This window comes from Nicotiana attenuata, unplaced genomic scaffold, assembly GCF_001879085.1.
Source record: "Nicotiana attenuata strain UT unplaced genomic scaffold, NIATTr2, whole genome shotgun sequence".
In the NCBI taxonomy this organism is placed as follows: domain Eukaryota; kingdom Viridiplantae; phylum Streptophyta; class Magnoliopsida; order Solanales; family Solanaceae; genus Nicotiana; species Nicotiana attenuata.
Window position 1 is genome coordinate 377,539 of NW_017670728.1, and position 14,541 is coordinate 392,079.

Consider the following 14,541-nt stretch of genomic DNA (forward strand, 5'->3'; position numbering starts at 1 on the left):
AAAAACAAAGGAAACCATCCCGACACAGCCCAAACCGGGGTGTCACAAGTCATGAGCTACTACAGAGTTTGCTATAAGTCTACAAAGAGTAATATCCGGTACAATAGTCTGAAGAACAACATAAGTGATATAAGATAGGGAAGACAAGGGGCTGCGGACGTCAACAACTACCTCGATCTCCAAATCGCTGCTTGGTCTGGAAGGAAATAACGCTCAGGTGCATAAATTCGAGATGGAATAGAATTGGTTACATACTTGTGTAATTACCAAATTTTCGAGAAACTATTAAGGGTCTGTCACGACCCAATTCACAACCCGGTCGTGATGGCGCCTCTCGTGAAGACAAGGCCAGCCAGAACAACGCAATACCTCCTTGGAAGCAATTAATTAATATTAACAATTCTAACACATGCTTAATATAGTCATTAATGCGGAATTAGCGATAAAAAAAAACAAAGGAAACCATCCCGACACAGCCCAAACCGGGGTGTCACAAGTCATGAGCTACTACAGAGTTTGCTATTAGTCTACAAAGAGTAATATCCGGTACAATAGTCTGAAGAACAACATAAGTGATATAAGATAGGGGAGACAAGGGGCTACGGACGTCAACAGCTACCTCGTATCTCCAAATCGCTGCCTGGTCTGGAAGGAAATCAGCGCTCAGGTGCGGACTCCGCTATGCCTGAATCTGCACACATGGTGCAGGGAGTAATGTGAGTACCCGACCCAGTGAGTAATAATAATAAATAATAACCGAAGGCATGAAAAGACATAACTGCACAAAGCAATTCTATATCTGGCAGTAAAAACAGTGGAACAGTAAAGAGTCGAATGAAATCTCTTTTTAATATCAGGTAAATCAACAAGTAAATAGTGAGTAGAAATCTGCCCCTCGGCTCAGCATCAATCGCTCAGAACAGTATTAGCGCCTCGGGCTCAGTATCAGTCACTCAGCATAATAACAGCCCCTCGGGCTCACTCTCATATCACATGGGTACCCGCGCTCACTGTGGGTGTGCAGACTCCGGAGGGGCCCCTTACGGCCCAAGCGCTATATCAACATAAGGCCTGAAAGCCTTCACACATCACACTCGAGGCCTGAAAGCCTCCTCACATATCACTCGAGGCCTGAAAGCCGCCTCACAATACACTCGAGGCCTGAAAGCCTCCTCACAATACACTCGAGGCTTGAAAGCCTCCTCACAGTACTCTCAAGGCCTGAAAGCCTCACTCAGTCCAGAAACATCATAAGCCCTTCGGGCATCAATAAAATAATAGTTCTCAGCCCCATACAGCAGTGAAAATGTCATTAAAATCTCAGAATTCAATTAAGGCGGCTAAGTTTGCAAAACAGTATAATTATAGGGACTGAGTTCAAATAACGTATCAAAATAGTGAGGAAATAGTGATAACAATCCCTGAAGGATTCAGGTAATCGGCATTAAGCCCAAAACATGGCAATAAGCCCAAATAACGATGATAAACGAATCAGCTTAGTCAATTACGTGGTAAAATATCAAACAGGACGGACCAAGTCACAATCCCCAGAAGTAAACAACCCCGCGCTCGCCATTAAGCGCGTGTTTCACCTCAATATAGCACTACGTTGTGCAAATCCGGGGTTTCAAACCCTCAAGATATCATTTACTATCATTACTCACCTCAAGCCGGCCAAAATCCTAGCTCGCTATGCCCTTGCCTCGCGAATCAACCTCCTCGTGCGTAGAATCTGATCAAAACCACAAGGAATACGTTACAATAGGCTAAGGAAACACAACCCAATCGAAAAGACTCGAAAAAAATATCGAAATTCACGAAGTTGGCAAAACCCGAGCCCCGGGCCCACTTCTCGAAAAATCAGAAAATTCACATCACCGGTCTCCTCGTCTCGCCACGAGTCTATACATTCCAAATACTCCCAAATCCGAGCCCAAATGACCCATCAAACCCCAAATTTTCATTTCAAAAGTCAAGCCCTAATTCTTCCCTTTTTAATCAAATTTTCATGAATTTAAGTGTTGAATCCACAATTAAATGATGTTAAAAGGCCATAAGACTCACCTCCAATCGATTCCCAGTCAAAACCCTCTTTAGTCATCAAAAGCTCTCAAGGTTACTCAAAAATGGTGGAAATGGGACTTAGTTCGCGGATGAAATGTTATTAAAACCATTCTGTCCAGGTGAATTTTTACCCTATGCGATCGCATGAAAATCCCTGCGATCGCGATGCACATTACTCTTAAGCTATGCGAACGCGGGCCCCCGGACGCGATCGCGAAGAACAAAGCGACCTGCCCTCGAATTCCTTCTATGCGATCGCACAGACACTACTGCGATCGCGATGCATTAACTGTTGACCCTCTGTGATCCCAACCACTTGAACGCGATCGCATTGAACAAATCTCTTATCCCTCCAGTTGCTTATATGCGATCGCGACATCACCCCCGCGATCGCGTTGAACAAAATTTCTGCAACACATAGCTGGAAAAACCTGCAACCTTCAAAGGCCGAAATTGGTCCGATTGACCATCCGAAATCACCCCGAGGCCCCCGGGACCTCAACCAAAAGTGCCAAACCATCTTAAAACATCATTAGAACTTGCTCAAATCATCAAAACACCACAAACAACACCAAAACCATCAAATTACATCGGATTCAAGCCTAAGTTCTTCTAAAACTTCCGAAACACGCCTTCGATCAAAAACCCGACCAAAACACCTCCGAATGACCTGAAATTTTGCACACACATCCAAAATCACCTAACGAAGCTACAACAACTCTCGGAATTCCATTCCGACCCTCGAATCAAAATCTCACCTATCAACCGAAATTCGCCAAAATACGAACTTCGCCAATTCAAGCCTAATTCTACACCGGGCCTCCAAAATGAATTCCGATCACACTCCTAAGTCAAAAATCAACCCCCGAAGCTAACCAAATCACCGAAAATCACATCCGAGCCCTCTAAATCTTAGGTCAATATCCGGTTGACTTTTTCTAAAACAAGCTTTCCTTAAAGAGACTAAGTATCTCATTTCCATCCAAAACCAATCCGAATCTACTCATTCACCCGAGACTCTTGTAATAAGACATAATGAAGCAGAAAATGAGGAGAACGGGGAGGTAACTCACGTGACGATGGGCCGGGTCGTCACAGTGTCTCTTTGAAAAGCCACCAGGTAATTGGAATTGGTGTAATTACTAGGGTAGTAATTACATAGCTTAGTAATTATACAGTTGTGTAATTACGACGGCCTGTTTGTTTGTCATAGTGTAATTACAGTGTAAGTACAAGTTTACTGTTTGGTTGCACAAGTATAATTACACAGTTAGATTAAATTTTAAATAAAATAATTATCAAAACTTAAAAGTTTATATAATAAATATATGCCTATAAAGTTTTATAAGTATAAATGATATTATATTTGGCATTTAAAATGTATATTTTTTCGTGTATATACATTAATTAGTAATCATATATTTATAACTAATATTATAAAAATAATTTATATATATATATTTCAAATTAATAACATTTACTTTTGATACTTACAAAAACTAAAAATATACGTCTTGTATGAACATCATGGAATTCATGTATGGTAAAATAAATTAATATTTATAAATATAATATCATAATATTATTCAAATGTTTGACAAAACTAATCTATCAATCCTAACTAAAAAATGAATAACATGCAATGTGAGCCAATACTACTAAAACAAGCAAATTGGAACCATGAATATTACAATTTCAAAATTCAAAAAAAAAAAGTTTATTTAACATATGTCAAATTCCAACATAATAATAGTAAGTTCCACTACAACTTAAGATTAGGAAACGTAATAAGTTTATAACCACATTCAACAACGAAAATCCACTTTAATTGCATCACTCATTATATGCCAAGTTTGTTAATGACTCATTATTTTTAATATTAGGAGGTGTAGTTTCAAAAAATAGAATAATAAAGTTATATAAAATATAAGCAATTACATTGAATTACAAGAAGTAAAGGTAGAGAAATAAAAAATAAATAATGTACAAAGAAAAATATATTTTAAAATTCCAAAAAAGCAAAAATAAGATTAATAGAAATAAAAATTTATAAGGAAAATAAATTAAAATAAAAACAAAAAAGAAAGAAACTAAAAAGCAACCTTGTAATTACACAGTGTAATTACCACCAATTCTCACCTCCCCCTTGAGAATTGGAGAGTGTAACTACACCCCTCCAATTACACCCAATTCCATGTTGACCAAGTAATTACTTGTCCAAACAAACATGACAAACTGTGTAATTACATCCAATTACACCCAAATCCATTTCCAAGGTGGCTTTCCAAACAAGCTCTAATCAAACATGTTGAGTACACTCAATGGACTTTTTAACCTTTTGAAAAAGTTTTGGGTTTTGGATTGATCCAAAAATGACTTTCGAAGTGTAAAATGAAGGAATTTTTACCTCCTATAGCAAAGGTTAAACACCTTATTTTTTAAATAAATACCATTTAAAAAAATTATATTCTATAGATATCTTTTAATGTTTATAGCAAAATATCTAATTTTGGTTACCTCCTACCCCTAAGCCACTAAATACGCTATTCAGTTATACTATTTTCTTTCTCTCTCTACTTTGATACATGCCATTCTCCTCCCTCATTCCCTGAAAACACGATGCTCAATCTCAAAATTCCTCTCACCCACATCACCTACCATTAGTCACCCTTCCCAAATTTCAATTTGTCGAGTACCCACGCTCTCTTCTCTCTACTTCGCTAGGGTTTCGATACACGGTTCCCATTTTTCCACTCACTATGAATCATCTCGATCCAGTAGTATTCCATCTAGGGTTTCGTCAATCTCGATCTGCAAATGGCATCTTCAGCGGCAGTTTCGGCGCCCCTTGCTGCTCCTTCATTTAAAACCGAGACAAATTCCTCTCACCCATCTCAAAATTTCCGTTAATATATTTCAATGTATTTTCAACGTATCACGCTGTATTTTCATGTATTTCATTATATTCATTGTCTTGTTTTTTCATTGTAATTCAACGTATCTCGCTGAATTTCATGTATTTCATTGTATTCACTTTTTTTTTATTGTATTTCAATGTATCCCGCTGTATTCTATATATTTTATTGTATTCACTGTCTCGCTATATGCCATGAATGTATTCATATGTTTTTTAATTAGTATAATTTATGTATTTAGATGTATTATATAGTTTCTCTGAAGATTGTTATTTTTTGGGGGTATTTTTCGCTTGAGAATCTTTTTTATAACTGGAAATACAAATTTTGTGTGTTATAATTGAGTTTGTTGAGTTATATTAGGAGTCTATTATGTTAATTGATTCACTTTCCGTTTAAAAACAGTGTAATCCCCTGTTTCACGCCGTGAATACAGTCGAATACAATAATCTGTCCAGCTGTAATCCCATGTTTCACGCCATGAATACAGTCGGATACACTCGAATACAACAACTGATTAGCTGGACTTCCCTGATTCACGCCTATTTTTGCTATTGTATTCATGAATACAGTAGCTTAAATACATCTAATACATCTTATAACAACAAAAAACATATCTACAATCCGTAATGTAGCAAATGGTATCTATAGATAGCTAATTACCACTAAAAGATAGTGCTTTATGAAAATTTCTCTAAAACGAAACAGGTAAAAATAGCACGATCTAGCCAGTTTTCGGATTGTTCATTCAAAAATAGCCAGCATTTATGAAGTCAATGAAAAATAGCCACTATTTTGCTGCAACAGAAACCGGTCCAGCATAATATACTGGAGTTCGGTGCACCTGTGTATGAACTTCCAACATATTATGCTGGAACTCCAACACACGGAAAGTTCCAGCATAATATACTGGAGATTCGAGCACTTGTGTATGAACTTCCAGCATATTATACTGGACCGGTATACTTTGTTGGAACTCCAGTATATTATGCTGGAGTTAGTGTACTTATGCTGGAACTCCATCATATTATGCTGGAGTTCCAGCATACTTATCCTGGAACTCCAGTATAATATGCTGGAGTTCAAGTATACTTATGCTGGAACTCCAGCATAATATACTGGCGTAATTTCCGGGTTTTGAACAGTGTTTTCGCTCAGATTTATCTTTACATGAAAAGTGGCTAAATTTCGATTACTTTTGAAACTGGGCTATTTTTGAACGACCACTTGTAAATCTGGCTATTTTTGAATTTCGATGCCATTTGGATTTAATAATGTATTCATTTAGTTTAGGAGGATATCCTATATAGGTGGAAATGTATATTATCGCACAAGAGTAGCAAATTGGCCTCCCCCTGTATCATTATCAGCCCATACGCCTATAAGGACAAACAAAAAACCAGTTCTTTTATTTGTCAATACCAGATTGATTTCAAGTTGCACCTTCCCTTCCAAAGTCCAAACTCGATATATACTTCAAAACAATAAAATCACTAAAAATATTGTAAGGGAGAACTGAGAGAGTGACATGAAGGAGAAGAAAAAGAGTTGCGAGTTGTGTGGGAACCAGGCAAAAATGTATTGCAACTCTGATCGAGCCAACCTTTGCTAGGATTGCGATGCCAAGGTTCACACAGCCAACTTTCTTGTGGCCAAACACAACAATGTACCAAAACATCCAATCACAACAATATACCAAAACATCCAAAAGTTAAGAAGGCAAGCATGACGTCCTCCGTAACAGAACCGGGCTACCCTGATCTCTTCTGCTGCTTTGGTGCTGCATCAATTACAATCCATTTCCAGCTCATGCGGCTTTAAATTTTAGATAGTTTACTCTCTAATTAGATTTGAGCGTTTTAGCTTCTCCAGTGTACATGATTGTTTCTTGTCTGAGTTCTCACCAATTATCTATAATTTAGAAAAGAAAGTGAAGTTTGAAATGAATAAAGCATGTCTGATCCATGACATTTTTTTTTCAAATCTTCAAAGGATTTTGAATTAAGAATATGCCCAAAGGAGAAGCGTTAGCCGTTAGGTATGTATGTATCCCCTGTAGAGTCACTGTTTATCCAAAAATTATAATGCATGGTTCCCCTCTTTAAGATTTAGTATGCGGAAAGGGAGAAATATTCTGCAAAGGCATAGAGTAAGTGAAGTTGCAGGCATATATTGAACTGGGGAACTTTAAAATAACAAAGTTTTGAAGATAGAATGAGGGACGGTGTTATAACTTGCGCTTTTGGCTTCTACACATGTCGCTCATCATAGGCAGTTAGTTCCTTAATATAGTTTTAGAGACAACTCCTTTATATATGTATCTATCCCTTATTTTCGGACAATGAGAGGTCCAAATTCCAATATAGCCAGTCAAACATGCTCAACATACCTTGACACACTAAACATTCTATCCATACAGACAATTTTAATGCATGACCAGATTTGGAATTGGATAAACAACACAAGCATATAGTCGACACATTATAAAAGAGTTTAGATTGCACCGCAAATACCTAAAGGCAATCAAGTAAAAACACTCAGCAGATGACAACCAAAACAGATACAATCATCAACTGGAGACGGTAATAAGTTGATGTTGAGAGACACAAGCTACCACAATTCATTTACATAATATGACTCCAGGCATCACAAAAGGCCTAATCAAGGAAGCTGGTCAACACTAATGCAGCCGAGGAAAGATCTAGTCCAACTTCACTATGAATCTGCCACAAAGAAGCGGGAGTATCTTAGCAAACCACAAGAGAGGTGAGAATAATTTTTCCAGTAGAGAAAATGGGCAGTAATAACAATCATAAAATAATGGAGTTTAGAATTTTGAGGAAGTTACATACTCCACAAACTAATTTATATGAAACACGAAAATCAAGTCTCTAAAGAGTATCATAGCCAAGGATGTGTTTAACCAGGTTGGAACTCTGCAAGACAATCATATTAAAACCTCTTTTATTCTTAAACAGAATTTCACATACTCAGTGAAGGAGTTAATGCAAGTTTGGAGATTTGAATCAAATGCTTCAGCTGTTGTTTCCCGTGTCAGCTCTACTAGAGAATAAAATTCAAAAAGATAAACTGGTAATTACTTTAAATATGACACACTAACTTAAAGAGCTATGCGAAAACATCATAAACCATGAAACAAACACATAGTTTCTCAAAGAGGACCAGTATAACTTCCATACTTGCCATCTCTTCAATAAGTTGATATTATATAAAATGTGCGTAAATATGACATATATTGGTCCCATTCATTTTATTTCATTAACTCCTTGATTAAAGCCCAGGTAGGGAGAAACCCAAATGAAACCATCCAAATGAAATAAAAACACCCAGTTGCCATTTCCTGAATCAGTACTGAGATACTTAAAAGTGCTGAAGCTCACTTTCTATCATAATTGTTAGAGTGCTTCTAACCCCAAATCTGACGGATTAGATAAGCGTCAAAAAATCTATACCACTTTCCACAATGAAACAGGGGATCTCTGGCTTAGCCAGCATATGCAACATATGGATCCTTCATCTCCCATACCACCCCAAAAAAAACTCTTTACCATCTTCATTTAAACTTTTGCTTTCGCGAGTAATCATAAAGTATGCTAATAGTTCCATGCAAGTATGTGGATCATAAGAAGAGACGCATCAAGAAGACTAGAGCAGCGCAATGGCATTGGGTTTTGCTCACACCTGGAAGTGCCAAATTCAAGCATCATGTCGTTTGAAAGACAAAAAGGTTTTCTTTATTTTGATAAGAGCAGTTTTAAAGACTAGTTCAAGAAAGTAACTCTGAAATTTTCGTCTAAACTATCACATTCACAATATTTTTGTTTTTATTCCTCTTTTTCCTTTTTGTACTGGGATCAGTTCACTCATTTAACACTCATTGAATACTGGCAAAGAGACTTCGCCACCAGAGACACTCTAAAGCTATGGTTAAGTAACACTTCACTAAACAACTTATGAAAACTACAACACTGCACGCCATGACCAATGCACCTCCAAAGTCCAAACATCTTTCGCAGTGTGCCCCTAAGTAAGGCTAAGTGGAGAGAACTTCTTCACCTATGTGGTCTTGGGTAATGGATTGGATTCAACTCAACGGATAACTCCAACCTTTAGTTATTTTAGTGGCCATGGAAAAAGGAATCTACTTCCAATTGACATTCAAATCCTAGTTCGTAGGACAAATTAAGATTAAGCATCCAAGGAACACTTAGCAAATACAGACTAGGTTAGAGCTTAAAATCTTATTTTAATGATGGTGCCTGGTCCAGCTTGCACGCAGCTCGACTAATTCTACCGAGTACCTACTACCTCCCACCAACATATGTATTGGATAACTCTGCCAACCAAGGCTGGGGCAAATGTAGGATCACCTAGTATTTTTTTCCTCCTTTGATTTGAACCTGAGACCTCATGGTTCTCCCAAACTTCATTGACACTAGGTCACACCCTTGGGGGCAACTTAAACCTAATTTTTCAAAAGGTTTAGAGCTTAAAGACAAATACAACAGCATTTAGCAACTTAAAACAGATTGGCTTTAGGGTTCAACGGACTTGACTGATAGCATCCTAATACAGGCATACTGAATGTTGTTCTTCCAGAACTAGGCACCAGATTGACTACTATTTCAAAAGAATTCCTTTTCACATTCTGGTATATTAGGACCTTAGGTTTTTTTTCGTTTCTTTTTTGCGATCAAGCAAAGTAGAATTTGGAACCCTAGGTTCTGATGTACAGATGTCGACAACAGAGAAAACAAGCCAAATTACATTTTCCCCCAAATCATAATGAATATTAGATTTCACAAAAATTTATCCATGAATCATAAAAAAATTGAGCTCATCCTTGGCAGCAATTGCAGGATTAAAGAAGCATCCATGCCAAAATAAAAAGGAAATTGTATGCCGATCAGGAAAATCAATAGGAAAAGATGCATAGTTTAAATATATTGAAAGATAGAGATGGCAATGGGGTAGGGTGAGAGTGGGGCAGGGACACCTTAGCAGGGTGGACAAACTAGTAAAGGGCTGGGAGGGGAAAGATTTCAATATCTTCAGTTAGAGTGGAGGAAGGGGCAAGGCTTAATTTTGACTTCAGTAACTCCATTTACTTCCTTTCAACTTCTCAATTGACTACACTCACACGTAATTGGACTTAACTATTCTATCTGTCCCAATTTATACGACGCTAGAACTATTTTGGAGACTCAGAAAACATTTCCTTTGACTATAAATTTCTCAAAGGTCTTTCTTAGGAGTAGTATTTTTTATTTTCAAAATGAGTTCATTGTAGTACTAAATTTATTCTCAGAACACGGAGCAATCACTTTTTGATATCAAGCAGAAAATTAACAAGAAGTTAGCTTTGTACTCATAACCTGATCAGTTACATTGGGACCAAGGAACTGTGAAAGAACAAAAATGCTAAAAAAAAAACAAGCTGACGGGTTGCTATTTTACACGAAGATCATCAAAAATATATTAAAAGACTTAATAATGAAAAAATTAAGTAGCAAGAATAACATTCCATAATCCAAATTAACAAAAAAGAGAAACATAAAAAGGTGTAACAAGGGTCATACCTTTTCGATGATCAGAAGCATCATGGTACTCAGCGTCCTCCTCATCTTCTTCAGCAGCTGATGCAACAGAAACCACGGGCTCAGCAACAGCATTTGCACCACTATCCTTATCATCCGGGTACCTAACAACCACAACAGGACAAACACAATGCCTCACACAATAATCACTAACACTTCCCAGTCTTCCATCGCTTCCTCTCTTAGTAGCCCCAAAACCTCGGCTACCCATAATTACAGCGCTAAGCCCTAGCCTCTCCACCTCGAGACATAGCCTTTCCCTCATATCGTGATCCTTAACGATGTGGATTTTGAACGGAATCTGAGCATCAACTAACGGCTGAGATATATCCGAGGCTTTAGTAGTAGTAAACGTGTCGAAATCATCCTCCAGTTTTCGTTGAGACTCTTCGTTTTCGGTATCAACAATGGAGAGATCGACGGAGCCCCAATCGGCGCCGTAGAGGACGGAAGTGGGACGGACGTGGACAAGGATGACAGCGTCACCTGGACGGAGGTACTGATGGACGGCCCACTTAACGGCGAAAGCGGATTCGTCGCTTAGATCGACGGCGATGCCGATCTTGCGTTGAGCACCGGCGGTAGGGGTATCGGTGGTGGAAGGAGTGGTAGGAGGCGGGAAACGAGGGGAAGAGGATTTGATTTTGATGTTGGCGAGGCGGGGGAGATCGGAATCGGAGGTGGGGGTTGGTTGTTGCTGCATTTCTTTTTGGGGAATGTTTGGGGGGTTTGAGTTGACCTTTGTTTGAGAGAGGGTTGATGCTTGTTTATCGCTACAGCTTATGAGAGAGTTATATTCCTCTTTTTGATGTTGATGATGATCATCAAGGAATAATAGACAGCGCTGAATACTGAGAATGTGTTTTCACTTTCGACTTTTGTAGAGAATTTCAAAAATTCTCCTTTTCTTAGCACGAGGTGGACGTGCCGGAGTGGTTATCGGGCATGACTAGAAATCATGTGGGCTCTGCCCGCGCAGGTTCGAATCCTGCCGTCCACGTTTTTTCATACTCTTTATTTAATTAACTGACGGAATAACGATAATGGATATTCCTTTAGGGGTCGTTTGGTTGGAATATGATTTATGACACCGGTATAACTTATACATGATTTACTAACCAAACAGAATATTAAGGTGGTATTAAATTTTTATACCACCCTTATACCTCATGCCAAACGATCCCTCAGTAGGATGAATGAATTGAGACTTGACGCGTTTGGGTGACAATTTTGCCCAGATAATTTTGTTATGAAATGTATAATAATAGAGAAAAGGAATACATAAGATATTTGGATGGAGGTTATAATTCTACAAATAGTCAAACTAATGATGAACATTAGGTTCTAAGTCTTTGAGATGGTCAAATAGTAACAAGAAGTCAATAAGGCTTTCTAGAATCAATATTTTTCTTTACATTATTGTTGTAAATATTGTTTGAATGTTTATTTGGGTTTTGTAGGCTAAATCCAAAATATCGTTGTACAGTACAATAATTCCCAAATTGTTCTAGAAACTGGATCACAAAAGAAGTCTGATACTTTTATTCGATAGCATATACATTCCCTGGCCCCCTCTAGAAATGTTTGGCATGAATACTTTGGGTTGTTAGTTATCCAGTTTTACTCTTCTAATCCTATACACTAACTTTCTGCGACAGAAAAATCAAAATATATACCCACTTGTTTCTCAAACAAATACTGCAATTAACTCTTTTGTGTATTTTCTTTAACAATCTGCTAATTAAGTTAAAATGAATGAAATACAATTATGCATAATTCAATCACTAAAATCCTGAAAAGGCTTCCTTTTAGGTTGGACCTGCCTCGGAAAACTGATTTTCACTTGCTTATAAAGCATTTCCAGAACATTATGCTTATCATGGCTTCGTTTCTTTTCTTGTTTACTTTTCTCAAGGCTGCCTTTTGAAATAAACCATTCTATTGCAACCAAAAGCACAATGAATTTGGTCAATGCATTAAAGGAAGAAATGAAAGTAATTAAGGTGTAATATGTTTAGGCAGAAAGACCTTTAATGTTAAGGAAACTACAATTTTTGTGAATTTAGACTAACCGAAAAAAATGTTATGAATATTAGTTCAAAGGGGTAATTGAACATATAATGTCATTTGAAAAATATAACAGTAGTACTTTTCTCAAGTTTTAATACGAGGAGGTTCGTATGATTTCGAAAAAAACATAGGTCAGGCACATATTAATTACACATAAAAAATTATGAGCATCCAATAAAAATAGGAGTTAATTTCTATAATTACTATAAAGAAAACTCACATTATTAGTATATTTAACCGATTGTAACAAATAATTCATACTATTTTTTAGGTTATTAGCTTCAATTACTTAGTTATGTTTTGGGTGTTACATAACTTTTCAACGTGTGTAAGGTTAAAATAGGGCTTGCCCGGTTTTGCCATTTAATCGAGACCAGGGAATCACGTCGAGGGTCCGCCTCGTAATGGATCAGGCCAGGGCACGAAGATAAGGTATCAGGCTCAAGAATCGAGGTGCTCGCCGAGGTCGAGGCCAACAGCGATCGAGACCAAATATGACTTCGAGTTTAGCGCAATAACGGAGAGGCGAGATATCCATAACCGGTCGAAGATCACGGTGAGAATCCCGGAACAGATCAAATCAAGGGCGATTATTTATGCCAATCACGGGATTTACTTCTGTAACTAGAATTGTACCATAGATAGGATTCCTCTACTATATAAAGAGGATTCTGATCACTTTGTAGTTTGTAATCACCTGACACTGACATAGGTCAAAGCAATACAACATTCTCTCTTTAATTTACATTCTCTTATTTATCAGCTCGTTGAATTTTAATCATTCTTGCATAACTAGCTCGAGGGTATCCAAGCTCGAGGGCTCTGTCCAAATGCTGGTTTGCTTTATATTGTTGTCAATTTCCATCACTTATCTTTACGTTTATCAATTGGTATTAGGTGAGATCACGTATCCTCAAAACCACATTATAAGTTTAATTGTTATCCTTTTTAGGGTAAACAGTTTGGCGCCAATCGTGGGGCTAAGGATAATAGTGATTGCCTAGTATTAATCCTCATAACACACACTGTTTTTACACTTGTTCTCGTAAGTGTCTTTGATTTCAGGAGTCAACATGTCAAACTCACAAGCAATGCCCACTCACACAGACACCGGCCTTGGTCTTCATGGTGAGAACGAGCACATAGTCGCCCCAGGAAACGGAGTACCTCCAATCAATCCCGATGGACCACAGGCCGTAGATCCGGTCGGTGTCAATTCTCGTGTTGCGATTCATGGAAATTTAGGCGCCGACCTTGAAAATAGCATCCGCAGAGACGCCCGGGTAGCCGATCAGAATGCACTGAGTGATGAAGAAGGCGGGATTAGCCTTCGAATGATATTTAAAATGTTGTAGATTCAGCAAGCTGCATAGCGCAGTTCTAAAATCAGAATCAAGCACCAAGCAGAATCGAACTAGATGCATCATAGGAAGTTATTCACAGGGTCGAGCCTATACCGGAAAATCGAGCGATAAAGGATCGGGAACTGACCCCGCCATCATGAAAATGCTCGAGGAGCTCACTAAACGGATCGAATCAGGAGAAAAGAAAATTGAGGCTAACGATAAAAAGGTAGAAACATACAACTCACGGGTTGATCAAATACCTGGGGCACCCCCGATTTTAAACGGTTTGGATTCAAAGGAGTTCGTACAGAAGCCTTTCCCACCAAGTACAGCTCCGAAGCCCATTCCAGAGAAATTCCGCATGCTAGAAATTCCCAAGTGCAATGGAACCACTAATCCTAATGAGCATGTCACTTCTTATACATGTGCAATAAAAGGAAATGACTTAGAAGATGATTAAATTGAATTTGTTCTGTTGAAAATTTTTGGAGAAACTTTATCGAATGGGGCAATGATATGGTACCATAA

The 14,541-nt window shown here is 37.9% G+C and overlaps 1 protein-coding gene and 1 non-coding gene across 2 annotated transcripts; one reads left to right on the plus strand and one right to left on the minus strand.

Moving 5' to 3' along the window:
• Positions 1-7,342: 7,342 nt before the first annotated feature.
• LOC109242728 (universal stress protein PHOS34-like) lies at positions 7,343-11,492 on the minus strand. Its single transcript, XM_019409578.1, has 2 exons — positions 10,580-11,492; positions 7,343-7,702 (listed from the first exon to the last, which is right to left on the minus strand). Exons 1-2 carry the CDS (start codon positions 11,298-11,300, stop codon positions 7,695-7,697), a joined length of 729 nt encoding a protein of 242 aa, XP_019265123.1. The 5' UTR covers positions 11,301-11,492; the 3' UTR covers positions 7,343-7,694.
• Positions 11,493-11,515: 23 nt separating this feature from the next.
• TRNAS-AGA lies at positions 11,516-11,597 on the plus strand. The gene has a single exon. It is a non-coding gene; the product is annotated as a tRNA-Ser (tRNA).
• The last annotated feature ends 2,944 nt before the right edge of the window (positions 11,598-14,541 follow it).

Excerpts from the sequence above, each read along its gene's own strand:
- LOC109242728 (XM_019409578.1), bottom strand. The coding sequence starts at position 11,300 with ATGCAGCAACAACCAACCCCCACCTCCGATTCCGATCTCCCCCGCCTC.